Source organism: Calonectris borealis, chromosome 2 (genome assembly GCF_964195595.1).
Source record: "Calonectris borealis chromosome 2, bCalBor7.hap1.2, whole genome shotgun sequence".
Classification (NCBI taxonomy): Eukaryota; Metazoa; Chordata; class Aves; order Procellariiformes; family Procellariidae; genus Calonectris; species Calonectris borealis.
The window spans coordinates 114,408,043-114,434,551 of NC_134313.1; the positions used below are offsets into that span (position 1 = coordinate 114,408,043).

A 26,509-nucleotide genomic window follows, 5' to 3' on the forward strand; every position below is an offset into this window, starting at 1 on the left:
GTTAACTTACCAATTATCAAACAGTAGATTTATTAATGAATTTCACAAAAAAAGTCTATTCATGTAATATCACTTACAATCTCAAGCATAGAACGAAAGAATTCCAAGTAGTAACTTAAAACTTAAAGTGCTATATTTTACTATGTTGATATTTGAAAGCACAGAAGAAAGAAAAATAACAGTTACACATGTCAGATTTGCAGGAAACAGGTCTCACTCAGCTCACATGTTTTTTCTCACCATGCTACTTTTCTTTCTTTCCCATTCCATCCCCCTTTATTTTAATACAAAAAAGCATTACATTTTATTGACAAATCAGAACAGTCATGTGTTATCTTTGTACACTTGTAAACTTGAAAACCTCTTTTCTTCTTAACCTCTTTAAGAGCAAGCTAAATCCAACATGCTAGTACCCAGCTACGTCTGTTACCCAAGTGCAAGCAATATTATACTCGGAATGTATCAGGGTCTACAGAGTTGAACAAGGGAACTAATTTTGTCAGTAACTTTTTGACAAGACATAACACAAAGGGATTCATGAGAATAAGAGCGAAAAAACAAGAAACTGAACAGACCGAAGGGGGTTAAAACACCTGCTGTAGCCCAGCTCTTTCATTAACTAGCAGTGCATGCTGCACTACTGACTAAGCACTGCCATCTCCCCCTGCATGGTAAGGTCATAGTCTATTTGAAAAGGGAGTCCTAAATTTAATCAATTGGCTTCACCGCAGATCTTCCAAGACATTTATAATCGCTCAGTACCATAAACCACCCTGACAAAACATTCTAGCTCATAGTACAGCTTTTCCATGTTGCACTAGCAGGCAAACGTATTAATTCATTTCTTTAAGCCCTAACAGTAATAGTGCTCTCTCACTTGATACCTTATTAATTAATTTTGTTTCCTCTAGCCCCTCGTTCAAGGTTATATTCTAAGCAGCTCTGCAACCAACCACCTCCTCAGCTGCTTTGTGCATGAAGACTACATAACTTGCCTTACTGATTCAAACCCTAAATCTTTAAAAGGCTCTCCAATACACACAGCATAGGAATACTGAAAAATTCTGAACATGAATTTTATTTGTTTCTTAAATCTGCTTTATAACCCTATGTTCTCAGATGAGAACTCTGCCTACAAAGAAATCAACCAGCAAAAAGTCAAGTCAATTCAAATGCCATGTTCTAAACACAGACAATTTTTTCAAATGAAGTCCCTTCCCACAACAAGGAAAGAAGCAGCGCAATGAGGAAAAGGAAAGACACATCAACATGATTGGGCAAAAGACAAAGTCCACTGCCAAGTAACAAAACAAATCTTAATAAATTTAGAATATGTACTAGAGTGGGAGCCTCAATATGCACTGGAAAAATTAGCTATTCCAAACAGTGAAAACCTACAGTTTCACATTTTAAATTCTGCAAAATACAGTTCTACTAAACAAGATTAGAGAGCTTCATGTAAAAAATCTATTTTCACCAAACAAGGGGAAAAAATGGCTGAAAATCTCTCCTACTCCTTTAAGTCCAAAAGCAGCAGAATTACTGGATTTGGAGTTATTCTTGTATCAGCGTATGAAACCATGTCTTCTCCATGAAGTAGGCATTTACTAGCTGAATATGTATTTTACCATTTTCTCTATGCTTGTTTTGGTTTTGCACATAAATGATCCATACTTTGCAGAGCCTCACTACCACAGACTAGCTACAGCTAGAGAATGAGATGGGTCTACAGTACCAGTAAGAAACGAAATCTTCTATTTTTCTTACAAGCAACATCCATACACACAGTAGTACTATGCTAGTAGTGCCGCACCCACTTACTTTTATCTAGGCAGATGGGTAGGTGTATCCAAATTTGGAAAAATGCAATTACTCATCTATACAGCTAACTGAATTAAATGTGTGATCACATAGCATACGACCTGACTGAAGTTGTGAAAAATAATTCTTCTCTTCCTACAATTTCACCCTAAACTAGTTTCCACAGAGAGACTATGTCTGCTTATTTTGTCAACTATGGGGTTTTGGTCTTTTTTTTTTTTAATTCCTCCTCCTTTTTCTTGTGTATTTTTTTAAAAATATAGTCAGCTTATCAGTAGAGAAATAAATACCTCATACTTTTGGTATTATGGAAGAATTTCCATTTTGAAAATATGCATGTGTTACTTCAGAACAGCTGTGTTACTATCCACAAGAAAATACAGTAATACAAATCCACCAGCAGCAAGTAAAGAAGTTTTGTCCAACAAGTGGAAACAGCTCAAACAGTTTGCCCAAAACCCTGGCGTTTACTGCTATTATAATGGAAAAGGCAATTAGTCTACCATTCAAAGCGAATTTTCCAAGCGTGGAACACATATCTAGAGTCTTTGCTTCTCTTCAGAACCCACCTCCAGGCAACATCACAGAGTCACTACTGCAATTCAAAACTCTTAACTCACAGCAACTGCACTGTTGCTGCAGCTTGAGAAAACCAGAGATTCAAATGAGTGAAGCCATCTTCACTTGTTTCTCTTCAACTGTTTACCACAAGTTTCTCTCTAAGCAGCTCAGAGACCTCGGTGAAAAAATCAGCACTCCAGACACACAACTTCCCAAGCGTGCTAGAACCACTTCATTCTCATTTTCTACATACCAAAATAACTAGATAATTTATATAACATTATGGAAGACGCATATATGAGATATAGAACGAAAAGAGCAAAAAGTCTTGCAGCCTGGAATGCTCAGTCACATACAAAGTTCTTACTGTCTTGACACCATTATAGCTGGATACGAGCCCAGAATTAAATCTTTAAGTCATCCAGATGAAGACAACAGGTGCTGTAAAAAGCTGTTGCCTTCATGAAACCGTCATATTCTATCAAGTCTAAGGCCACTATACCATTATCTAAACAGCACAGCAAAAAATTTTCAGCGTTTTGGGTGCAGTACCACAGAGTCAAGCAAAAAAAGCAATTATGATACATGAATGGCTAAAAGAACCATATAAATATCTTCCATCTTTATTTCCCCATCACCACCACAATACACATGATGTGTAATAGCTGTATGGGAGCAAATAAACACTAGCTTGCATTTCTCCACACCAGGCAAACATTATGAACAACTGAGCTTATCTTCACACTTTTGGTTTCTTTTGTTTTCTGTGAAAATGACATTTTCACAATGAATGCCACATTAGGACAGACCCACCTTGCTTTCTACATATAGCAACCTCTTCTTTTCTGTAGGCCATTCCAATCCCTCTCCAGTAAACCTGACAATCTGCATTTGTTAACAAAGTAATTTATCTGTATGCAGTTAAAGACGGGATGCAAATTACAGTTTAACTGGAGGAAGGAAGGTGTGAAGTCTCAAAGCTAACTCCTGGAAACAGATCTGCAGCTCAAGGAATATTTATACACTTACCACAGAGACAATACAAAAATCAGGAGATTTAAACGCTCATGCTTCAAATCACAGGCCCACTACCAACAGAAAAAAAAGAAACACAACACTTCTACAAAACTTTGTTCTGTAACTGTCCCCTATACAAGATCTCCTGTACCTTCTACTACAGCTCTATCAGCCAGTGCATAAGACAGGATCCTAAACTAACTGGACTGTCAATCTGACTAATACAGCTGTTCCTAAGTGCAAACCTAGCGTACATAATTTTGCTCATCATTATTAGCTTTCTTATTCCAGGATAGAAGCATCTACAGAAAACAATCTGAGTCCTACGGTGTTTAAGTCAAACTATGCACATAATATTCCCGCTATTCTATTGTTCAAATCACCTTGAAAGAGTATCCTTAACCACTTGTAACAGGCTCTCACGGAACAACGACGACGATGACGACGTGCTGTTTTTCAAAGCACTCTCAGTGTTTTCCTGCTTGAAACACCCTCCTGTTTACAAAATTATTCCATACAACCGTACCTTAAAACAATCACTATTTTCTTCCAAAGGCACCTTTGTTCTATCCCTCTGAACAAAGTAGGACGCAGTTGCGTTACTTCGCTCTTTAAACTGCATTTGATGCACACCCAGGACAGCAGACCTTACCAACAGCCAGTGAAACACAGGAATGGCTTCATCATCCTCACTGGATACACAGTGGGACTCCCCAAATGGTAACTGACGCAAAGCACTCATTATAAACATCAGAGAACAGTTCTCAGACAACCCACCAGGTAACGCCTTGTAAACAAAATTCTCACCAGTGGAATGGCAAATCATTTTAAATTGATACATTTTAAATTGAAGTCCAGATGTGAATTTAAGCAAGCCTATAAACAATGAGGCAACGATAAGATTCCAATACGGGAAATAAAAATCTTCAGTTATAAATACATACTAAGCAAATACTTCAATTTCCCAGCAGTTTTGCTGCAAGTTTCAGTATTTAAAAGAGCTTTAATTCTGCAACACTGTTTGTATCTGATCAGAGAGATACAGCCCACGTTTCCTCTCCATATAAAATTCAAAAAGTCATAGCAACACTGACCTTTACATTCTGAGCTCCCACTAACAGTAAGAAAATTATTTGTAAGCACACGTCAAATATATACACGTATATAAGCTTACTGGGAAAAGAGCTTACATACATTTTCATAGGTTGTGTAAAGCACGAAAGAGAATTTAACAAAACTTGACATTGGCTCCTTTTCCTAGCAAAACAGAAAGTCTAAGTCTTTCTATAGACCTCTAAAAGGAACAAGAAACACTTGTAACACAAAGTGCCTGTCAGTTTGTTTGCTCTTTAGATTAGCGGGAATTAAACCAAACACAAATATATTTAACATGCATCCTTTTATACGGGGGAACAGGATACATAAAAATGTACCTGAGAATCTCCGTACTTCGTAAGCAAATATTTAAAAATCAAAATTGGTCCTTCAGAAAACCTGTCCTCTGAGAAGCATCTTCATTCAATCGCTCTCATCTGAAAATGTTCTCATGCCCTTTAATATTCAAAAAACCTTTTTCCAGCTAGGTGGTCTCCCACGGAGAGAAACTAGCGGCAGGAGCGTTACAGGCACCCACGTCTCCCTTTCTCCCCGAGACAGGACAGGAAGATCTTTGTATGTGTCCCTCTCCCCTTCCCCCCACCCCAGCTTTCTGGCAGCAAGAGGGAGGGCTTTTGTTGCTAGATGCAAGTCTCTCCGGCCTGCCCTCCAGCCCAGCCCCAGCCGTGACTCCCCTCCTCCACACACGGAGACCCGGCCCCGTCCCTCCTTCCCTCCCTCCTCCCCCCCGGGCCCGGACTCACCGGATAACGGGGCTGTAGGGGCTCCGCGACCGGCGCCAACTGCTGTAGGGGCTGGGCGACACATCTCCGCCGCGCTCATAGGAGCTGTGCCGGCTGTAGCTGGGGGAGCGGCGGCGGCTGTAGGGGCTGAGGGGCGAGCGGCCGCCCACCGGGCTGAGCGACTTGCGGCTCCGCTGGCTCTGCGAGGAGCGGTGCAGCGGGGGGCTGTCATCCCGGCCGGGGCTGGGGGACGACCGCTGCCGCCGGTAGGCCTTGGGCTCGGGCTTGTCGTCTCGGTAGGCCTTCGGCGGGTCCTTGTAAGCCGACGGCGGCTCCTTTGCCGCTTTAGTCCGGCTCCGGTGCGCTTTGCTCTCCCGCTCTTTCCTGCCGCTGCCGGGCGAGGCGAGGGAGCCCTTCCTGCGGCCGTCGCTGCCGCCGCCGCTGCTGCTCTTGAGTCCCTCCCGGTCCTGGCCCCCGGTGTGATTGTGGCGGCTGCGGGACTTGGAGGAGGACGAGGAGGCCTCGGGTCCCCCGCGGCCCGCCGACGCCCCCTCCTGCTGCGCCTTCTCCTCCCCCCGCCGGCGGTGCTCCCGGTGCCGCTCCTTGGAGCGGCCGCTGCTGCCGCGGTGCTCCCGGCGGGACCGGCCGCTCCGCTCCGCCTCGCCCCTCTGGCGCTGGGTCCCGCCGCCGCCGCCGCCGCCCGAGGAGGAGGCCGGGCTACCCCCGCCGCTGCCCGCGCCGCCGCCGGCCGCGCCACCGCCCACCAGCCCTTCGGACTGGGAGCTCACGTCGTCGTACTCCTCCACCAGCGTGCTCAGCCCCCCGCTACCGCGCCGCTTCTCCGCCTCCTGGGTCCCGCCGCCGCCGCCGCCGCCCCCGCGGCCCCGCCGCCGCTTGTGCCGGGAGCCCGAGCGCCGCTTGCCCCGCGGCCGCTTCCGCTCCCCCCCGTCCCCGCAGCAGGAGGAGGCGCCGGTGGCCGCCAGGAAGAGCAGGGACTGCGGCGGCAGCGGCGGCTGCAGGAGCGGGGGCTGCAGGAGGGGCGGCTGCAGGAGCGGGAAGAGCAGCGGGTGAGGGGCCGGCGGCGGGGGGGGGGGCTGCGGCTGGGCCGCGAAGCGCTTCCGTCTCCGGTGATGCAGCCGCTTCTTGTCGGCCGCCGCCTCCACCGCCGAGCTGCTGCCGCCGCCACCGCCGCTCCCCCAGCCCCGGCTTCCCCCGCTCCCGCCGGCCGCCGCGTCCGAGGTGCTCGGCATCGAGCTCACTCACGGCCGAGGACGAGGACGCGGCCTAGGGAATCCGCCGCCGCCGCCCTCAGGGCGCTGCCGGCGCCATGGAGACCCGGCGCCGCGCAGACACACGGGGACACCAGCCGGCCGGCGCCGGGGCCTCTCTCGCTCCCTCGCTCCCCGGCCGGCTGCCGGGGTCCGGCCCGCCTCGCAGCCCGCCCGGCCGCTCCGCCTCACATGGGGCCGCGCCGCCACATAGGGGGTCGCGCCGCCCGCGTTCGGGCCGGGGTCGGGGCCGCCGCCGGGGCTAGGGGCGGGCGCTGGCCGGCGCGGCGGCGGCGGAGCAGCGGCGGGAGCCTCCCGCGGGCCCGGCGCGGCCTCCCGCAACGCGGAAGTGTCTCCTGGCGGCGGCCTCCTCACTCCATCCCGGGCCGCGGCGGCCTCGTCCGGCGCCGGGCGGCGCTGCGCGGGGGTGCGGACGCCGGGCGCGGGCCGCGGGGCCGCCGCCTCCTCCCTCACCCGCTCCCCGGCCGGGCGGCGGGGTCAGGCCGTGCCGGGCCGCCTCCGGGCGGGGTGTCCGAGGCGGCGCGCGGCCCTGCGCTGGCCCCGAGCCCGCTTACCCTGCCCGGCGGGTCCCAGGTGCCCGGTCCCGAGTCGCCGGCAGCCGGCAGCGCTCGCACGGCCTCCGCGCTGCGCGCGGGTGACACACGCATACACACGCACCGGGGACACGGCCCGGCGGCGCGCGGCGCATGCGCGGGGCCGGCGGCGGAGGGGGGGGCCGCGCCCCGCCAATCGCGCGCGGGGCTGCCGCCTTCACCCGCATGCCCGGAGCCGGGACGGCCGCCCTGCTCTCGCGAGATCTCACCCCTCCCCCCCTTTCCCCTTCCCGGGAGGCTCTCGCGAGATCGCGCTTCTCGCGGTAACTGAGCCGCGCTCGCCCCGCGGGCGGAGGGAGGGGGCGCTTCCGGGCGCGGGGGTCAAAGATCGCTTCCGGCCGAGGGGTGAGGCGGCTCTGAGGAGAGCGGAGGCCTAAGCTGGGGCTGCCCGCCCCGCCGAGGTTTACTCCCTTTCTGTCTGTCCTGGCGCTCTGTGGAGGCTGGAGCGGTGGAGGCACTCGGGGAGGGTGCTGTGCCAGGCCGTGGGCGGATGAGGCGGGGGCGAGGCTCTCCGGGCAGCAGGCCGTCTTTCTGCGCTGAGGCGTCGTGGATCTTGGGGCGCTCCTTCCCGGGGTACGCGGCGGAGGGGCGGCCGAAGGTCTCGTACCCCCGCGTCTGTTCTGCAGTAGGGAACGCCAGCTGGCGTGTGCTCACGGTGCGTGGACACGGCAGCCCGGCCGTCGGTGGGTGCCATGAAAGAGCTCTGTTTAAAACTTATAACGCTTAAGTCATGTGTACTTTGTTTATATTTATACATATCTATTTAGTTTTTATATATATAAAAAACTATATACTCAAGCAAAAAAATACTTTATTGTCGCCCCACACCTGCTCCATGCGGATCATATGCATGAGCAGCATACCAGGAATTTCAATTCGGCCTTGCCATACAAAGTGTGTTCATGTTTTCCTAGTGGCTTTCAATTAAAAATGCTGTTGTAGAATGTGAATTGCCTGTAGAAACTATAAGAAAGTGGCAGAAAAACACACAAGCTCAAGCTTTCCACCTTCCTCCAATTTGCAGTGTTAATTGTCCTAAGAGCTTTCCGTGGTTGAAATCAGTGTTAAAAGCATGAAAGCCAATAAAGCTCCAGGAATCAGCATTCTTTGGAAAAGCTGTGAGCAAAATGCTGTGGCGGACTATCAAGTTTGCAGGGGCACTTATTCATTAGTTGAAGAAGTGAGAACAACTATGGTTTTAAACATTTTTACAAAACAAGCTATTTAAGAGTTTTGTGTATATTTCTACACTGAAAGATGTAATACAGGTCACCTGTGTCTGAGCAAACAAAATTCAGCAGAAGAAAGCTATTGAAATACCCTTTGAAGTGAGTTGTATTAGAAGAGAAAGATTGATTTCAGCTACAAGTGTGTAGAAAGGCTTCCAGCACACCTGGTAAGAAGTAGCTGTAAAGTCTCAACTAGCTAGCTAAAGCATAAATTCCTGTCCAATTAGTAATTTTCATATGAAGGATGTAATTTAATAACAAAGTTCTAATTCCATTTGGTAGCAAGTCTGTTTTCTTCTACTCAAGCACAACACGAGCAAATATCTGACTCATGCCCGCCCTGCCTTACGTGATATCACATGGTGATAGCAGGAAGGGTACGTCCCTCCCAGGCCTCAGATGAAATCCGGGGCCAGAGCGGAACTGCAGCAAGCAGAAACGCACGCCATCTTGAGATCTGCAGGTTGAGAAGTGGTGGCTGAAGACATTTCAAAGAAAGAGCGAAAGTATTCACCTGCTGGCTTGTGTAAGCATAGTGGGACCACTAAAATATCATTTATAGATTTCTCCCTGAAGTGAAATTGACTGAAGATTTAGTTTTTATAATATTCTAATAAAGTAAGGCAACTTGAGCAATACATTTGTAATTTTCAGTCGAGCCAATTCACATCTAGGCTATCGGCTCAATGGAATTTACAGCATGGTTAAGTGAGATGAGAGAGCATTTTCAGGCCCCTCTCTCCAATGTTTGGAGTTTGAAAGGAAAGCGAAAAACCCCACAAACTCACAGGTGAAGGACAAAATTATTTTTTCTCTTAGATGAAGGCAGTGGGTTAAATGCAAGGTTTAGTGATGCATGCAAGCAGATATAAACAGACTGCAGAGAAAGGTTTCCGTCCTGCTAACAAACTGCTTGGTCATTGCTATTGTTCATGATCAGCAGAGTTGCTAAAGAGGTATTAAAAAGTGAACGTGAAAGTGTTGGAGTGTGTTGTTTTCTCAGTGATTCAGTTAAAAACAGCAATAAGAGGAGACCTAATAAAATACCAAATTTGCTAAAGTTGCCTTGTGTCCAACTTTTTCGTAACGCTTGTTCTCTGAAAGTCTGCTTCGTTGGGAACTGCCCTAGCCCCACAAAGTTGTTTCTAGGCCACAAACACAGGACTGGGGTCGACTCCACGAGATCCTCTCTGCTAGAGCTCTCCCAACAGCTCTTCTCTCCAGAGGGGAAGAAAAAAAGGCCTTTATTCAGTCTGAGGAACTGTTTCAAGGGATTGCAGGAATACAGGACTGGGGGGGGAAAAGATCACTGCAGTTCCTTTCGTATGAATATCCGTCTGAGGTTATGAGCAGGGTGGGTGATTGTTAAATCCTGTGCTAGTTGCTGGCAAAGCACGTGATAAAACACTGTTATTTTTCCCCACAGAAACCAGTGCACTGCTGTCACGCAACGCTGCTGTAAGCCTAAGTGAATTTAAGTGCTCCTGCGTGGTATTACTAAAGCAATTCAGACTGAGTACATCCTCAGTCTGACTGCTGTTCACAGCAAGAGGCATGAGGCAGATTTGGAATTACCATCTGTATATCCTTTGCTTTATTTCAAAAGTTGATAATGCAGAGAATCTCACATGAGCAGGTCGCATCTCTGTGCGGCTTTGTTCCACAGAGCAACACCAGTAATTTCTTCACAAAATTAAGAATTTGCATAATTGCAAATCAGGTAAAACCAAACAGTATTGTACACCTAGTATAATAGAGTTTTTTGCTTTAGCAAGATCACAGGAGTTACACATTTTGTTCATTTACAGTGTTCATATGAAGTGGCCTGGTCACTCTAGGAGAAGTGCTGCCCATCACCCTTCCCAGTTTACCCAGTGTACTAACCACTATTAGTTCCCAATCACCAAAGCAAATCCAGTGAATATATCATGAGCATCATTTAAATTTTCAGAAGTGAGTACTGAACTAAAGGCTGATTTCTGTATGGTGAAAGCTTATTTCTGGATGAGCAATGTTCTTCTCCAGACTGACAGTGGAACCAGGAACAGGATGAAATTGGTTTCTCCATCCGATCAATATTGGCTGAAACACTCAGGATATTCCACAGTAATAAAGCAATTCCTTCCTGAAACAGCCCATAGACTAGGAGAGATGCTGGAGAGTTAATTCAATCCTTAGGATTGATCCTAAGGAAAGCCTTAACGTGAACCTTATTTTATTTCCTCTTTCTAAACCCTGTGAAGCAGAGCAGTACCCTGGCCTCACCCAGCCTCAGGGCAGGTCTATAAGGCACTTTGCCTGCCTTAATCTGGTCCTTCAACTGCTTGGAGAGCAGCTGTGAGAGCGGATAATGGCCGCGCAAGGCATGAAGGGTTCAGTCAGACCTAGTATGTCTCCTATAATAATGAATGCATGCTAAATTTTTGTAATGTTTAATATTACTCAGGAGAGTTTTGCAAGGTAAATGATTGTTCACCTATTATTTTGACTTGCTTTAGTCAAAATAGTCTCTGGAGAAAAAAAATGCACAATGCAGTCAAGGAGTGATAGCTGGGCAAACTTGAAAGGGGGCTCCAGAAGGCAGTGTAGAAAAGCGTACGGCCAGGTGATTTTTCCCGGTTTTGTTTTATGTAGGTCCTGATTATTAACTTGGGGATGTAAGAATGCTTGTTGAACTAGCACCTGGGAGGAAATCACTCCTGTTAAAAGGCATACTTAACTCTGAACAGTGCTTCCTGAAAAATAAATATTTTTTTGCTGTCTTACACTACTGAAACTAATCTCAATTTAGGGTATGTCAGGTTTCTTTCCAAACTTCTAGACTTCTGATTTCAGACTCTAATGAAGTCTCAAGCTCACTCTTCCCTTTTTCTGCCCTCTCTACCTTTTGCTTTTGCATGATTTTACTGAATTTCCTGACTGGAGCTGCCACTCTGCTGCCTATACTTCAACTCAGCTTCTTGAGCTGATTTTGTTTCATTAGGTATATCTGCCATACCATCTTGAACATCATCCTAAGTGCTTTAAAAGCAGAATTTGTCATCTTTCCTTAGGGATTTAATAGTCTTCTGGCCACCTTGCTATCTAATTGTTTTTAGCTAGCTTCCATATATACTATATACTAGTTATGTTTCTATGTAAAACATGACTTAAAAATAAACAAAACCAAAAATCCCCACCTCTTTTCCACCATTGTATTTCAATTCCTTGAATCCCTCCAATGGTTTCCTCTCTTTTTGTAAACCCAAGCAAAAAGTATTCCTCTTGTCCAGGTCCTGTACATCATCCACTTCCAGCAAGCCTCCTTTTACAAGTGTGTTATTTTACTCCACCCTTCATCTCTCTGTTCCAACTCACATTTCTTACGAACACTGTCATCAAAGCATTAATTACATATTTCTCTAGTTATGCACACACACACACACGCACTTTCCTTCAGGTTTTCTTTTAAGATGCATGCCACGAGGAAAACAACCGCATTAGTTTTTTTCTTCTTTAATGATGTCCCATAGGATGGTGAAGGAAAGAGCCTGGTATGCTGGCCCACCTGCCATTTCAGGAGAGAAGGTCACTGTCCAAGAAGGATTACTCTGACCTAGATAACGATGCATTTATACTTTGTCAAACTGTGTTTATGAACATGCTGTGCATCATGAAAATTCTGCACAACTTAGGGGTCAGTAGCAGCATACCTCCCCACTGTGTTTAGTGCCGTACTTCCCAGACTTCGCCTGTGGCCATTATGGAATAGCTTGTCTTTCCAGAGTGGCCTGGAGGCTGTTCTCAGCTTTGCTGATATCCTTTGCTGCTCATTGTGTATGCGAATATTCAGCGACTATGAAGAGGTTTTCCAGCATGTGTTGCGGCACACACAAAAGCACACTTAGCAAAACAAGTACACCATCAGGCTTCTGACATATTAAAAAACCAAAAACAAAACAAAACCCAGAAAGCCAACAACACTACGTCATAGAGGCAGTTGTAGAGACCATGGATAATTACACAGGACAGATCTGGACAATTCAACACAGGCTGCAATTTCCAGTTTACTCCCAAGCATTCACTAGCATTTCTGGAGCAAGAATATATTATTTGGAAGAGTTGTGTGATTAGCAGTAGAGTGCTGGCGTTTTCGCTTGTGGAGTGAGCCTCATGACTTGCCAGAGAAGCTTCTTAACTAGGAGCTAAGCTGCTAATGACAGCTAGTTTACTCTGGCTGGAAATTGGCTACACCAGGTTGTAGAAAGATTTGCCAACAGCAGTCATGTCAGTGTTGGCAGCTCTCAACCGTCAGGCGATGGCGGCTCAGGATTCGACAGTGAAAACGTATAGAAATCCATAGGTCCCTGACAAAACAAAGCAGACCTGAAACAGATTCCTTTCAGAGAATGAAATCCTTCAGAAGCGTTGAAGACATTGATGGCATAGTGCCAATTGTTGGCTTCCCTAGGAGCCAGAAAATTTAAGATGCATTACAACTTGTTTCCACAAGGCTTAGTGGGGAAGAGTAAATAGGAGGGAAAGGAGCACCAGATTAGGTTAGAAGATACATTTTGGCAGTGGCACCTGTGGTGGTGTGGGAACCGGTGCTCTGAAGAGGTCAAGTCTTGGTTGTTCCACAGCAAGCTGAAACCTTATGCCATAGGAATGGTGTTTGCAGGTATCTCTTATCTTGCAAGGTATTATCGTATGGTCAGCACATGAAAACAGTGGTAAACTCTGGAGAAAAACACACTTGGAAAGGTGCAGGCAAAATACCATCATCTCCAGAAGTATTGGATGCCAGCTCTAGAAAATGAGCCCTTAGAAAAGGACCTCCTAGCAGCCATCCCATCAAGGGAACTTAGGCTAATGCTTTGGTAATTTTCTTTTTTTTTTAAAAACCTCAAATCATATTCTGTTTTTTACGCAAGTACTTTGTTGGATCTGCAAAAGCACATTAAGGCTCCCAAGAGTCTGTTCTGAGCGACTGTCCACCATCTTTAATGTGATACAATTGATAAAAATAGATGCTGAGCTGGTCATGCACTAAGGAGGAGGCTGAGCTACATGCTTCATGGGCAATGTTACCACTTCTTTTTTTGTTAATTTTTTTTTTTTTGTAATTTCTTCCTTCCTTTTTTAAAGTTTCTGTGTCCTGTCTTTGTCACCATGATGTGTAAAGACCTTAGCAACATCCCTCTGGTGCAGGACAAACTGTCAATCCATCAAGATAAAGAGAGATGGGAAGAGTTTTCAATAGTTTGAGGATCTTTATTTTTCAGCAGAATTCCTCAGGGCTTGTTTGTTGACCTGGTAGGGATTTTTCCTTAGGGTTGTTTTTTTTGTTTGTTGTTTTTTTGGGGGGTTGGCGGTGGAGTCTGTTTTTCTTTTTTTCCTGAGCAGTAACAATTATCTAGTATTCTTCGAATTTTTGTTTCCAGTCTTCCAGTATCAACCTGCTTTTTTCTTACAAAAACAATATCATTCCCCCAAGCACACAGAGACCCAGAAATTAAAATTTCTGTGGTGTCTTTAATACCTGGCCTGAATTTAATTACCTCATTATTCTAGGGGGCTTGGGTTTTTTTTGGTTAAGCATGGAAGTCTTAGAAGACACCTTATTTTTACTCTCTGAAGTACTGTATGTGTTCACGTGTCTTCTAACCATTTTACAAAAACAGTCTGAGGTCTAAATATACTGTCTTTTGTTTAGTTTTGGGGGTTTTTTGTTACTACGTCTGCCATTTCTTGACTGCCGTTGTATTTGTATGTTGCCCTAAGATTGTCTAGTGACTGAAGTGCAATAATTCATGTTTCCCAAGGCACTGTGGAAAAGCTAGCTAGATTAAATATGTCACTGTTTGTTCTTCCCAACCAGAAGAATGTTTCTATGAACTGGGAACTCAGCTGGTGGAAAAAGCAGAGAAGAATAAAGACCTGCATATTGGTTGATCAGGAGACAAGTGGATTTACCAGTGAAATGGCAAATGCAACCCATACACTAGAAGAGAGTTGAGAGAGATGAATGCTGTCTTTAAGTCACTGTTAGATCATTGAGTCTGCATCTGTTCTGGTCATTCTTATTCAGAGAAAGATGAATTCACAACAGGAGCAGAAAAGGCTATGAAGATCATCAGTGATACCAAGATCTTAATTTCAGGGGAGACTGGCAGAGCATGGTTAGTCTAGCGTAACAAAGACAAGGAGGAAATCACACTGTTCTGTAAATTTAGCTTGAGGCTAGGAAAGGAGATAAACACCTAGAAAGAAGAACTGTTTGCACTAAGAGACAGAGTTAGTGCAGGCAGCTATAAACAAACTGTCAATAAACACAGCCTGGAAATGTATGGCTTTTATTCATGAAAAGAATGGGGGTTTGGAGTCATCTGCTAGAAGAAACCAAACTGAAATCCAGCAAGGGATGGAGTTTGACCACTTCATGAAAGGGATTTCATTGTTTATGAAATTGATGTAGTTGCCTGTGATAGTAGGAGCCTGAACTTAGTGAAAAATAAGAACCTTTTCCATCGTATGCCTTCATAGCTAATTAATTACTGTTAGGATTTTAGCTTTTATAATAGTCTACTGTATTAAACTTTCCACGCTGGAATGGTGTTCAGATCTTCTGCTTGTTGCAAAAAACTGAGTAGGAGTCTGAAGCAGGCTACTTGAGAGAGAAAAAATTCACTGCTCTAGAATGGTCATCATTAGCCAATATGACTCACCTTCACCCTTTTGCATCTAGAAGAAAAATGCTCTTAGTCCACACTGTCAGCAAATTTTCCCTGTTTGAATATCAGGAGAAAAAGAAGCAAGATATTCCAGGGTTTTTCCTGTGGAATACACATGTCTCTGTGAATATCTCTTCTCCTCCTTTAAACAGTCCTTTCAAAAAAAAAAAAACCAAACCTCTTTTCCATGCCTTTAGTCTTCCATTTCCTTTATTTGGGCTTCATTGCTAACTAGCATCAAACCAAACAGAGCTTTCTGGCTTTTCAGGCCACGAAACATCCCTTCTGAAACAGGCTCATTACCTGCTGATGGGAGACACTTGCACAATCACCACTCACCCCAGCTCCTTTGGGAAAGCAATCTATTCTTTCTTCCCCAAGCTGTCAGCCTAGAACTTAAGTGGTTGATACCAACTTCATCCATTACCGAAGCAGTCTTAGTGATGGATGAAAAGATATATGCTGTACTCCACAAACTCAGAGCGCAGAGTTCTTTACAAATATTTAACTTCCCAGTTCACAAATATTCAGAACAATCACCCCGTTTCTTAACTCAGGATTTCCTCTGCTAACTGAGCCCTGCTCAAATGTAACGAGACTTTGACTCACTCAAGCGAGCTGGAACCAGCTGAGGGAGCAGCAAGGAGCTTGCAGCTTCGTGTGAAGGCCTACTTTGGATTTGGTCCAAACGCCTAGACCCTAAAATAAGAAGGGCAGTGTCTGGTTTGACGCCACGATAGCTCCCTATACAAATGCTTTGGCAAACAATTTTGCAGAAAAATTTCTCTAGAGGTCAGCATAGCAAACAACATGAAACCAGAGACTGAATTTGCACGAGTACTACTCCTACAAGAAATCTTCTGCCATCCTCGTAGGCATGGCCTCTGAGTTGCTGCTCCTCGGACAGCTCCTAATTCGAAAATTAAACTAAAATCATTCACCCCACTCAAACTTTGGGGTGAAAGCTAATGTTTTTAACAACTTGGTACTTCCTGTGAAGGTGATATGATGATCCTACACTTAAAGGAGAGAATTCTGCCTCAGATGTTACGGGGGTTAACTTTTCAGAGGTGGCAAAGTTTTAGCTCTATAAATGAAGGTGAAGAGGGCTGTAAAACTATTTCTAGTTTTGCAGCAGACATCCTGTATGAAGGGCAACAGGCTGTCTCACTGTTTATCTTGTTTTTTCCAATAGTAAATACAGGTAACAGCCTACATTTTCACATGAGCAAAACACATTTTTTAAAAAAAAATCCTGCCCTTCCCTTACCATTGACTCTCTCACGTTGTGGGAAGGAGGCACGTACCTGCTGATGGGGGTGAGAGCTGCGGATCGTCTCGAGAGAATTGGACCATCCACACAAATTTGCAAAGAGCAAGTGTGAAGTGCGGTTTTTGAAAGTCTCCTGTGTTCATCCAGTTGAGCCGGGTTTCCACAGGAGGGCAAAACCCCACAGCTCTGACCCTAGCGAGCCTCAAAGATCAAGTCCTTCCCACAACGTGAGAGAGGCAATGCCTAGGCTGGGACATGCTTATGGGTATTCAATGCCTTCTGCTAGTGCAGGGCTGGGAAGAAATGTCCTCAGAGATTTCCTCAGCATGTGCTGGTAGGGAAAGGAGGAGGTAGGAAAAAGAATAGAACAGCATAGTTCAGCTGGAAGGGACAAAGGCTGAGAGGGCTGCCATCACTTTCAAGAAGGTATCAAGGGTGAAGGCCAAAGAAGGAAAAGCGCTCTTGAAGTGGGAGGAAAACTACGGTCAAGAACACAAAACAGTTCAGGACTTCTTTCCAAGATGAAGAGCTCACCATAAAGAGCATAGTAGCAAATGCCACTTGATGTCCCTTCATGCATCGGTAAGGAATGGTGGGGAAATCACGCACGCTTTCCATGTCTCTGCAAAGTACATGCAGAGGGAAGCAAAACCCTTTCTTCCACCTCGGGCATCACCCCAACCAAACGACTGTCTGTGGTATAAATGCCCTTATTTACACAGCGTGGAGGTACAGCTGAATTTATGGGAATGCCCAGCAGCTGGGCCCAGGCCCCCTGCATGGCCCCCAAGGGCAGGGAGAGTCCCCTGGGTCTCCTGGGCACCGGGGCTGCCTCGGGGCCAGCACGCCACAGGTCTTCCTCCGAAGGATGCTGGGCAGAGGGGTGGTGGGCGGGGCTGCAGTGGGCGGGGCTGCGCATGGGGGGCCCCGTCACCCCCGTGTCACAGTGCCACCACCCGGCAACGCAGCAGTCACAGTGCCCCAGGGCAGGATAAAAGGAAGCATTGACCTGTGTCCCGCTGCCAGAGATGGCCGCGGGGCCAGCCCGAAGACATCCGAGGACGTCCTTGAGGAGTGGGTGGAATTACTCGGAGGGGGCTGACCGGAGGCTGGACGAGGCTGCTGGAGGTTCTCCACTGCAAGGCCAGCTCCCAGCAGGGCCACCTTCAAAGCCCATCTGACGGCTGGAAATCCTGCCTCAGCCTTCACGGAACAGACACAAACCCTTCAGGAGATGCGGAGAAGCAGCAACGCGTGGAGGTGCCCGAGGCTATGGGGCATTTTCAGCTGGATAGCAGTGCCAAGACCAAGGGAATGCCTTCTTGAGGAGCACTCAGAGCTCGCCGTCCTCATGCCCTGTGGAGCCGGGGCAGACGCCGTAAGAAATGGGATGCAGAGATGTTGCAAGGGGTCCCAGAGCTTTGGAGCATCCACCGGAGCATCCTGCCAGGCGCGGGAAGGATTCTTGCCCCCAAGGTCCATCAGGCCGGGGGCATGTGGCCACTCTCAGAAGCCCCTGAGGTGGCTTCCAGGTTGAGGGAGAATAGGGCTTGGGCATCTCCTGGGAGGCGTGACCAGCCTGTGGGAGGAGGAGGCGGGTCTTGCTCACATGCTCAGGGAGTAGCCGATCGCCAGCGCTGGGGTCAGGAAGGAATTTTCCCCCGGGGCAGATTGGCACTGGTCCCCGGGGGTTTTTTGCCTTCCTCTGCAGCATTGAGCACGACCACTTGTCAGGGCTCCTCTGCTCCCTTTTGGCTAGGTTACTGCCTGCTGCTCATGCACCACGAAGATGGCCTCTCGTGCCCTGCAGCTGGGGGGAGCAAGGCTTTTTTTCCCCCACGGTGGGCTAGCAAGTGTCCCCGGGGGGTTTTTGCCTGCCTCTGCAGCACTGAGCACGGCCCCTTGCCAGGGCTCCTTTGGGCCATTTGGGCTAGGTGCCTGCTGCTCGTGCTCCACGAAGATGGCCCTCGTGCCCCGCATCCGGGGGGAGGAAGCTTTCTAGACTCCCGGGCTGGGCCCCCACGGTGGCCCCCGCGGGTTGCTTCTTGTCCTCCGTAGCATTGAGCACAGCCCCTTGCCAGGGCTCCTCTGGGCCCTTTCGGCTCCCTTCTTGCCCGCTGCTCTTGCACCTCCAAGGCACCTCTCGTGCCCTGGCTCTCTCGGGCTCTCTTGCCCGTCGCAAGTTTGGAGCGGGAGCGAGCTCTGCTCTTCCCTTGGCTCCGTTTCCCCAGGGATTCTCGCTTCTGCAAAACAGCCTGGGCTGGGAAGGGCTGCAGGCTTGCTGCACCGTCCGGAGCTGCCGCTTTGCAGCTCTCCCTGCATGCAGCACAAGCGCCGGGCCGGCACCAGAGCGCTTTTCATGCATCATCGGCCAAGCAGCACAGCGGCGCAGCAAGTTTTGGAAGGCAAGAAGTGTGCTTGTCATCGCTATTATGTGTCCTACTTTGGAAAATACCCCACGGTACCACACACCTCTTCTTCTTCTTCTTTTGTGTGTGGTCGGTCCTGATCCTCATTCTTCAAGTTCTCACTCTTGAGGAAGCAGGGACTGCTTGGCCTGCATCCCTGCTGCTACTTTCTGCGGCTCTATGGCTTTCCTTTGCCAGACTGCAAGGGATGTTTCTTCAAGCTAAACTCAAGAATGCATCAGCCTGCTCCTGGCTACACATGTGCATTGTGTTCACGCTTGTGAGCATCGGCTCTGAAATGGATTCAGAAAAATCAAACCAAATCAAATAATATAAAATAACATAAAGTAACATAAAATAACATAACATAACATAACATAACGTAAAATAACGTAAAATAACATAACATAACATAACATAACATAACATAACATAACATAACATAACATAAAATAAAATAAAATAAAATAAAATAAAATAAAATAAAATAAAATAAAATCCTGTTTCCACTTGTAATCTTTGTGATTTGTGTCCTTGAAAGTGTTTTTGGATCTGAAAAACCCCTGGCTCTTCAGGTAAATAACTGTCTCATGGTTTTGACTCACGGGGAGCACAGGGAACAGAAAAGAACAGAACAGAATAGAACAGAACGGAACGGAATGGAATGGAGTGGAATGGAATGGAATGGAAAAGTTGAGTTGGAAGGGACCTACAATGACCATCTAATCCAACTGCCTGACCACTGCAAGGCTGACCAAAAGTTAAAGCACGGCATCAAGGGCGTTGCCCAAATGCCTCTTAGACACTGACAGGCATGGGGCATCAACCACCCCCTGTTCCAGGGTTTGACCGCCTTCTCGGTAAAGAAAGGTTTCCTCACGTGAGGTCCGAACCCCCCCCGATGGACGGAGCTTTGAGCCATTCCCACGCGTCCTGGCACTGGGTACCAGGGAGAAGAGATCAGCACCTCCCTCTCCCCTTGCCCTCCTCAGGAAGCTGCGGAGAGCAGTGAGGTCGCCCCGCAGCCTCCTGCTCTCCAAACTAGTCAAACCCAGCGTCCTCAGCCGCGCCTCAGAGGACGTGCCTTCCAGCCCCTTCCCCACCTTTGTGGCACTCCTCTGCATGCATGCAAGTCCCTTAACATCCTTTTTAAACGGTGGGGCCCAACTTACGGGATTGCATTCCCGAACTGTGATCCCCGCCACTATGGGAATGCAATCAGTACAGCTAGAGGGAATTAGTGCGGGACGTGCTATTGCCACGTGCATTTGCCTTGTAGGGCCCTTTGCAAAGAAGAAAGCATGGTCTTAAAATGCACTGGCTACCAGTTTGTTTTCAAGCGGAACTCAAAACATAGGTTTTAGCTTCTAAATTCCACGTAGTTTGAAACCCTTGCTACTTAAAGAGTGTCTTTTTCCTAAAAGCCCCCTGGACAGGGGGCCCTCCTGGCAAGCGAATCCATCTCTATCTCCCTCTGCCCGCTCCTCCATCAAATCCACATTTCAACACATGCAAGGGCCTGGCTCGTCCCACCGAGCTTGCATCAAAAGGTTGAGATTCTTTAACCGAATAGACATAGCCTGGCAGCTTTCTGCACTCATTGCACCAGTTTCGCAAACGGATTACCACGTGTGTGCTAGAAGATGGTTTCTCATAGTTTCATTTATTAATTAAAAAAAACAATCAATGAAGTTCCTTTGTATCTGAATGCCGCCACCAGTAATTTCATCGCACCGACATGCTCAGGTAATCTCAGGCGGGTGTATAAAAAGCAAAATCTTCAGTCCTCCTTCGCAGCTACCTTCCAGGCACGCAGGGACTCTTCGAGAGAGGCAGCTGCCTTTTAGTGTCGGACGGCCACCCGGCCAGCCAACTCCTCACCCACATCGGCACTACCAGCAACAACCTTCCTTTTCACTAAATGCCTGCAGAGGTCATTTGAAAGCTCAGCCACCTTTATTCACACTCCTGCACAGTGAAGCATATCCCCACAGACAGCAGTACCACGAGCCGCATCGCACTGGCCCACCCGTGTTTCATCTCCTGCAGCTTTTTCAGCGTCGGGGCTGATTTGGCACTTTCTCCAATGCAACCTCCAAAATGGAAGCTCACGTAACGCCAGCTGTGCTTCTTTTCCTTCCTAGGAGGCAGACACCCATTTTGAAAGCGACTAGACGCACACCACCAGCTTCGTGCTCAGAGCCCACCCACACAGTCCGTCCCTAGCTCACCCGGCCGGCGGAGGGCTGGATCTGCTGGTCGAGACTGCGTGGAGCTGCACTCCAGCAGGCTACCGACGGGTGAAAGCCTCATTAACACGTCTCTCGGGCTCCACCCTTCACGCTTTCATGCCATCAAATGTATGAAACGGTGAAGTTCACGGTCAGGTCTTTTGAAATGAGACTGCAGAAAACCACCGTTCAAGATATGTAGGCTTCCTGCCTCCTCCAGGAGATACATTCATTGTCCACATCGTCTTCTGGATTTCATGGCACCCATGAACCAGAAAAAGCTCTATCTCAGGGTATGTTTCTATGGCCCCCATGCTCCACACCAGCTGAAGCTCTGCCAGAAGAGAGAGCCCCCTCCCTCAGTAAACCACGCGTGTGAAGAACTGCAGGTAACACAACGGCAGCTGGAGCACCATGCGTTTGTGCTCCAGTTTGGGAACATCGGAGTAGGCCAACGTTCCTGGAGGCATGAGTAGATGACAGGGTGACTAGGAGCCACGAATGGCATAGAGGCAAATGCATTCTTGTGTGTCAGGCAAGCTATTTCCATCGGAAAGGCAAGCATTGTGCAAAGCCCTGGTGAGAACTCAGCGGCACCACTAGGGACATTTCTCATTCCTCGCGTTCAAGAAAGACAAATTCCGTCTGGGATCAAGGCAAACAAAGACTAAGCAGCCGATGAGGGGCATGCAGGGCCTACAGAAGAAGACGCCCAGGAGGAGCAAGACAAAGGCTGACAGGGCTGCCATCACTTTCAAGAAAGATATCAAGGATGAAGGCCAGAGGAGGAGAAGAGCTACTCAAGTGCCAGGAGAAAGATGGTCAAGAACACAAAACCATTTAGGACTTCTTGCCAAGAAGACGACCTCCCCATAAGCAGGGGAGTAGCAAATGTCCCTCCCTGGTGCATTGGTAAGGAATGGTGAGGCAATCCTGCATGCTCTCTACGTCTCTGCAAAGTTCACGCAGAGGGAACCACAAGCCTTTCTTTCACCTCTGGCATCCCCACAGCCAAAGGAATGTATACGGTATAAATGCCCTTCTTTACAGAGTCTGAACGGACAGATGAATTTTGGCACCAACGACCAAAATGACAAGAATATCACCTTCCTTCCTCTTTCAGGACTCAAAAGACTAAATCCTAAAGGAAAAAGAGACTTTCCAGGCTTTAGAGAAGAGCTGAACATCTTCCCGCCAAGTGAGGTAGGCAAGTAACTCTCAGAAACGTTGAAGTCCCAAAAGAGCTGCGAAAGTTTTACCCCAGGGCTGAAGCGCGTTTGCTATCCCCTATAAACTCGGGCAATGGGTGTCTTTAACAGAGGAGCTGCGCAGCTTGGTTGCAGTGGCACAAGGGGATGTGACGGCGATAGCAGCAATGAGCAACTTTCCCAGTTTGGAGGAGTCGTCGTTTGCCTGGCTGTGCTTTGGGCACGGCTCCAAATGTTCTAGGCCTGAAAATGACCCGCCTTTCCACCCCACCAGTGTAACCTCCGCTCCCTTGTTTGTCAAAGCCTGTCTTCTTTCCATCCCAAGCTATGGCTCTGGTTACGCTTTGCCTTTCCTCCAGGCTGCAACTACTGAAACCATTCCCCCTCACACTCCCCGGCTTTGTGTCCAGCCACATCAAGTCCCTGGCCCTCCTCGCCGCGCGGCCTCGTGGTCGTTAGCTCTGGTGCAGAGAGGGGACGGCTAATAGGGGTGGTCTCTGGGCTGCAGGCTTGGTTTCTGCCATGGCCTGAAGGAAGAGGAACAGCACTGGGTTTGTCCTTGGGAGCTGAGGGGCAGAGGACACGTCAGGGACGCCCAGCAGCTGTGCCCAGTGCACGGCCACCAAGGGCAGGGACAGCCCCCTGGGCCTCCTGGGCACAGGGACTGCCTCGGGGCCAGCCCCCCAAAGGCCTTCCTCCGAAGGATGCCGGGCGGAGGGGCGGCGGGGGGGCTGCGGCGGGCGGGGCTGCGCATGGGGGGCCCCGTCACCCCCGTGTCACAGTGCCACCGCCCGGCAACGCAGCAGTCACAGTGCCCCGGGCCAGGACAAAAGGGAGCATCCTCCCGTGTCCTGCTGCCAGAGATGGCCTGCGGGCAGCCCGAAGACATCCCAGAGGAAATCCTTGAGGAGCCGGTGGAATTACTTGGAGGGTCTGAGGGAAGAAGACCGAAGGCTGGGCGAGGCTGCTGGAGATTCTCTGCTGCCAGGCCAGCTCCCGGCAGCGCCACCTTCAAAGCTCACCTCAGGTTCGGATAGCCTTTTCAGCTGGATAGCCGCGGCAAGACCAAGGGAACGCCTTCCTGAAGAGCACTGCAGAGCTCGCCGTCCTCATCCCCTGCGCAGCCAGGGGCAGCAGCCGTAAGAAACGGAATGCAGAGATGTTGCAAGGCCTCCCAGTGCTTCAGAGCAGCCACTGGTGTCCTACCAGGCATGGGAAGGATTCTTGCCCCCAAGGTCCATCAGGCCCGGGGCATATCGCCTCTCTCGCAAGCCCCTGAGGTGGCTCCAGCTTGAGGGAGAATAGGGCTTGGGCATCTCCTGGGAGGGAGGCGTGACCAGCCTGTGGGAGGAGGAGGCGGGTCTTGCTCACATGCTCAGGGAGTAGCCGATCGCCAGCGCTGGGGTCAGGAAGGAATTTTCCCCCGGGGCAGATTGGCACTGGTCCCCGGGGGTTTTTTGCCTTCCTCTGCAGCATTGAGCACGACCACTTGTCAGGGCTCCTCTGCTCCCTTTTGGCTAGGTTACTGCCTGCTGCTCATGCACCACGAAGATGGCCTCTCGTGCCCTGCAGCTGGGGGGAGCAAGGCTTTTTTTCCCCCACGGTGGGCTAGCAAGTGTCCCCGGGGGGTTTTTGCCTGCCTCTGCAGCACTGAGCACGGCCCCTTGCCAGGGCTCCTTTGGGCCATTTGGGCTAGGTGCCTGCTGCTCGTGCTCCACGAAGATGGCCCTCGTGCCCCGCATCCGGGGGGAGGAAGCTTTCTAGACTCCCGGGCTGGGCCCCCACGGTGGCCCCCGCGGGTTGCTTCTTGTCCTCCGTAGCATTGAGCACAGCCCCTTGCCAGGGCTCCTCTGGGCCCTTTCGGCTCCCTTCTTGCCCGCTGCTCTTGCACCTCCAAGGCACCTCTCGTGCCCTGGCTCTCTCGGGCTCTCTTGCCCGTCGCAAGTTTGGAGCGGGAGCGAGCTCTGCTCTTCCCTTGGCTCCGTTTCCCCAGGGATTCTCGCTTCTGCAAAACAGCCTGCGCTTGGAAGGGCTGCAGGCTTGCTGCACCGTCCGGAGCTGCCGCTTTGCAGCTCTACCTGCATGCAGCACAAGCGCCGGGCCGGCACCAGAGCGCTTTTCATGCATCATCGGCCAAGCAGCACAGCGGCGCAGCAAGTTTTGGAAGGCAAGAAGTGTGCTTGTCATCGCTATTATGTGTCCTACTTTGGAAAATACCCCACGGTACCACACACCTCTTCTTCTTCTTCTTTTGTGTGTGGTCGGTCCTGATCCTCATTCTTCAAGTTCTCACTCTTGAGGAAGCAGGGACTGCTTGGCCTGCATCCCTGCTGCTACTTTCTGCGGCTCTATGGCTTTCCTTTGCCAGACTGCAAGGGATGTTTCTTCAAGCTAAACTCAAGAATGCATCAGCCTGCTCCTGGCTACACATGTGCATTGTGTTCACGCTTGTGAGCATCGGCTCTGAAATGGATTCAGAAAAATCAAACCAAATCAAATAATATAAAATAACATAAAGTAACATAAAATAACATAACATAACATAACATAACGTAAAATAACGTAAAATAACATAACATAACATAACATAACATAACATAACATAACATAACATAAAATAAAATAAAATAAAATAAAATAAAATAAAATAAAATAAAATCCTGTTTCCACTTGTAATCTTTGTGATTTGTGTCCTTGAAAGTGTTTTTGGATCTGAAAAACCCCTGGCTCTTCAGGTAAATAACTGTCTCATGGTTTTGACTCACGGGGAGCACAGGGAACAGAAAAGAACAGAACAGAATAGAACAGAACGGAACGGAATGGAATGGAGTGGAATGGAATGGAATGGAAAAGTTGAGTTGGAAGGGACCTACAATGACCATCTAATCCAACTGCCTGACCACTGCAAGGCTGACCAAAAGTTAAAGCGCGGCATCAAGGGCGTTGCCCAAATGCCTCTTAGACACTGACAGGCATGGGGCATCAACCACCCCCTGTTCCAGGGTTTGACCGCCTTCTCGGTAAAGAAAGGTTTCCTCACGTGAGGTCCGAACCCCCCCCGATGGACGGAGCTTTGAGCCATTCCCACGCGTCCTGGCACTGGGTACCAGGGAGAAGAGATCAGCACCTCCCTCTCCCCTTGCCCTCCTCAGGAAGCTGCGGAGAGCAGTGAGGTCGCCCCGCAGCCTCCTGCTCTCCAAACTAGTCAAACCCAGCGTCCTCAGCCGCGCCTCAGAGGACGTGCCTTCCAGCCCCTTCCCCGCCTTTGTGGCACTCCTCTGCATGCATGCAAGTCCCTTAACATCCTTTTTAAACGGTGGGGCCCAACTTACGGGATTGCATTCCCGAACTGTGATCCCCGCCACTATGGGAATGCAATCAGTACAGCTAGAGGGAATTAGTGCGGGACGTGCTATTGCCACGTGCATTTGCCTTGTAGGGCCCTTTGCAAAGAAGAAAGCATGGTCTTAAAATGCACTGGCTACCAGTTTGTTTTCAAGCGGAACTCAAAACATAGGTTTTAGCTTCTAAATTCCACGTAGTTTGAAACCCTTGCTACTTAAAGAGTGTCTTTTTCCTAAAAGCCCCCTGGACAGGGGGCCCTCCTGGCAAGCGAATCCATCTCTATCTCCCTCTGCCCGCTCCTCCATCAAATCCACCTTTGGACACATGCAAGGGCCTGGCTCGCCCCACCGAGCTTGCATCAAAAGGTTGAGATTCTTTAACCGAATAGACATAGCCTGGCAGCTTTCTGCACTCATTGCACCAGTTTCGCAAACGGATTACCACGTGTGTGCTAGAAGATGGTTTCTCATAGTTTCATTTATTAATTAAAAAAAACAATCAATGAAGTTCCTTTGTATCTGAATGCCGCCACCAGTAATTTCATCGCACCGACATGCTCAGGTAATCTCAGGCGGGTGTATAAAAAGCAAAATCTTCAGTCCTCCTTCGCAGCTACCTTCCAGGCACGCAGGGACTCTTCGAGAGAGGCAGCTGCCTTTTAGTGTCGGACGGCCACCCGGCCAGCCAACTCCTCACCCACATCGGCACTACCAGCAACAACCTTCCTTTTCACTAAATGCCTGCAGAGGTCATTTAAAAGCTCAGCCACCTTTATTCACACTCCTGCACAGTGAAGCATATCCCCACAGACAGCAGTGCCACGAGCCGCATCGCACTGGCCCACCCGTGTTTCATCTCCTGCAGCTTTTTCAGCGTCGGGGCTGATTTGGCACTTTCTCCAATGCAACCTCCAAAATGGAAGCTCACGTAACGCCAGCTGTGCTTCTTTTCCTTCCTAGGAGGCAGACACCCATTTTGAAAGC

General features: G+C 48.9%; 1 protein-coding gene and 1 long non-coding RNA gene across 16 annotated transcripts in view; one reads left to right on the forward strand and one right to left on the reverse strand.

Moving 5' to 3' along the window:
* Positions 1-6,698, reverse strand: part of CDK13 (cyclin dependent kinase 13) — a 46,106-nt gene extending 39,408 nt beyond the window's left edge. For 4 of the 14 annotated variants that reach the window (XM_075142972.1, XM_075142971.1, XM_075142963.1 and 1 more), the window contains exon 1: positions 5,259-6,696. In XM_075142972.1, the coding sequence (XP_074999073.1) occupies positions 5,259-6,487 (1,229 nt within the window). In that variant the 5' untranslated portion in view covers positions 6,488-6,696. Of the gene's footprint in view, positions 1-5,258 lie in introns of all 14 variants that reach the window. The other 10 variants (XM_075142970.1, XM_075142973.1, XM_075142964.1 and 7 more) reach the window with 5 other exon arrangements.
* A 715-nt stretch (positions 6,699-7,413) lies between these two features.
* On the forward strand, positions 7,414-19,586 carry LOC142079209 (uncharacterized). Of its 2 annotated transcripts, none has more exons than XR_012672571.1 (3): positions 7,414-7,802; positions 9,775-13,643; positions 14,209-19,586. It is a non-coding gene; the product is annotated as an uncharacterized LOC142079209 (long non-coding RNA). The 2 variants fall into 2 exon arrangements; XR_012672572.1 differs by having other exon boundaries at positions 9,775-13,207.
* Positions 19,587-26,509: the final 6,923 nt, after the last annotated feature.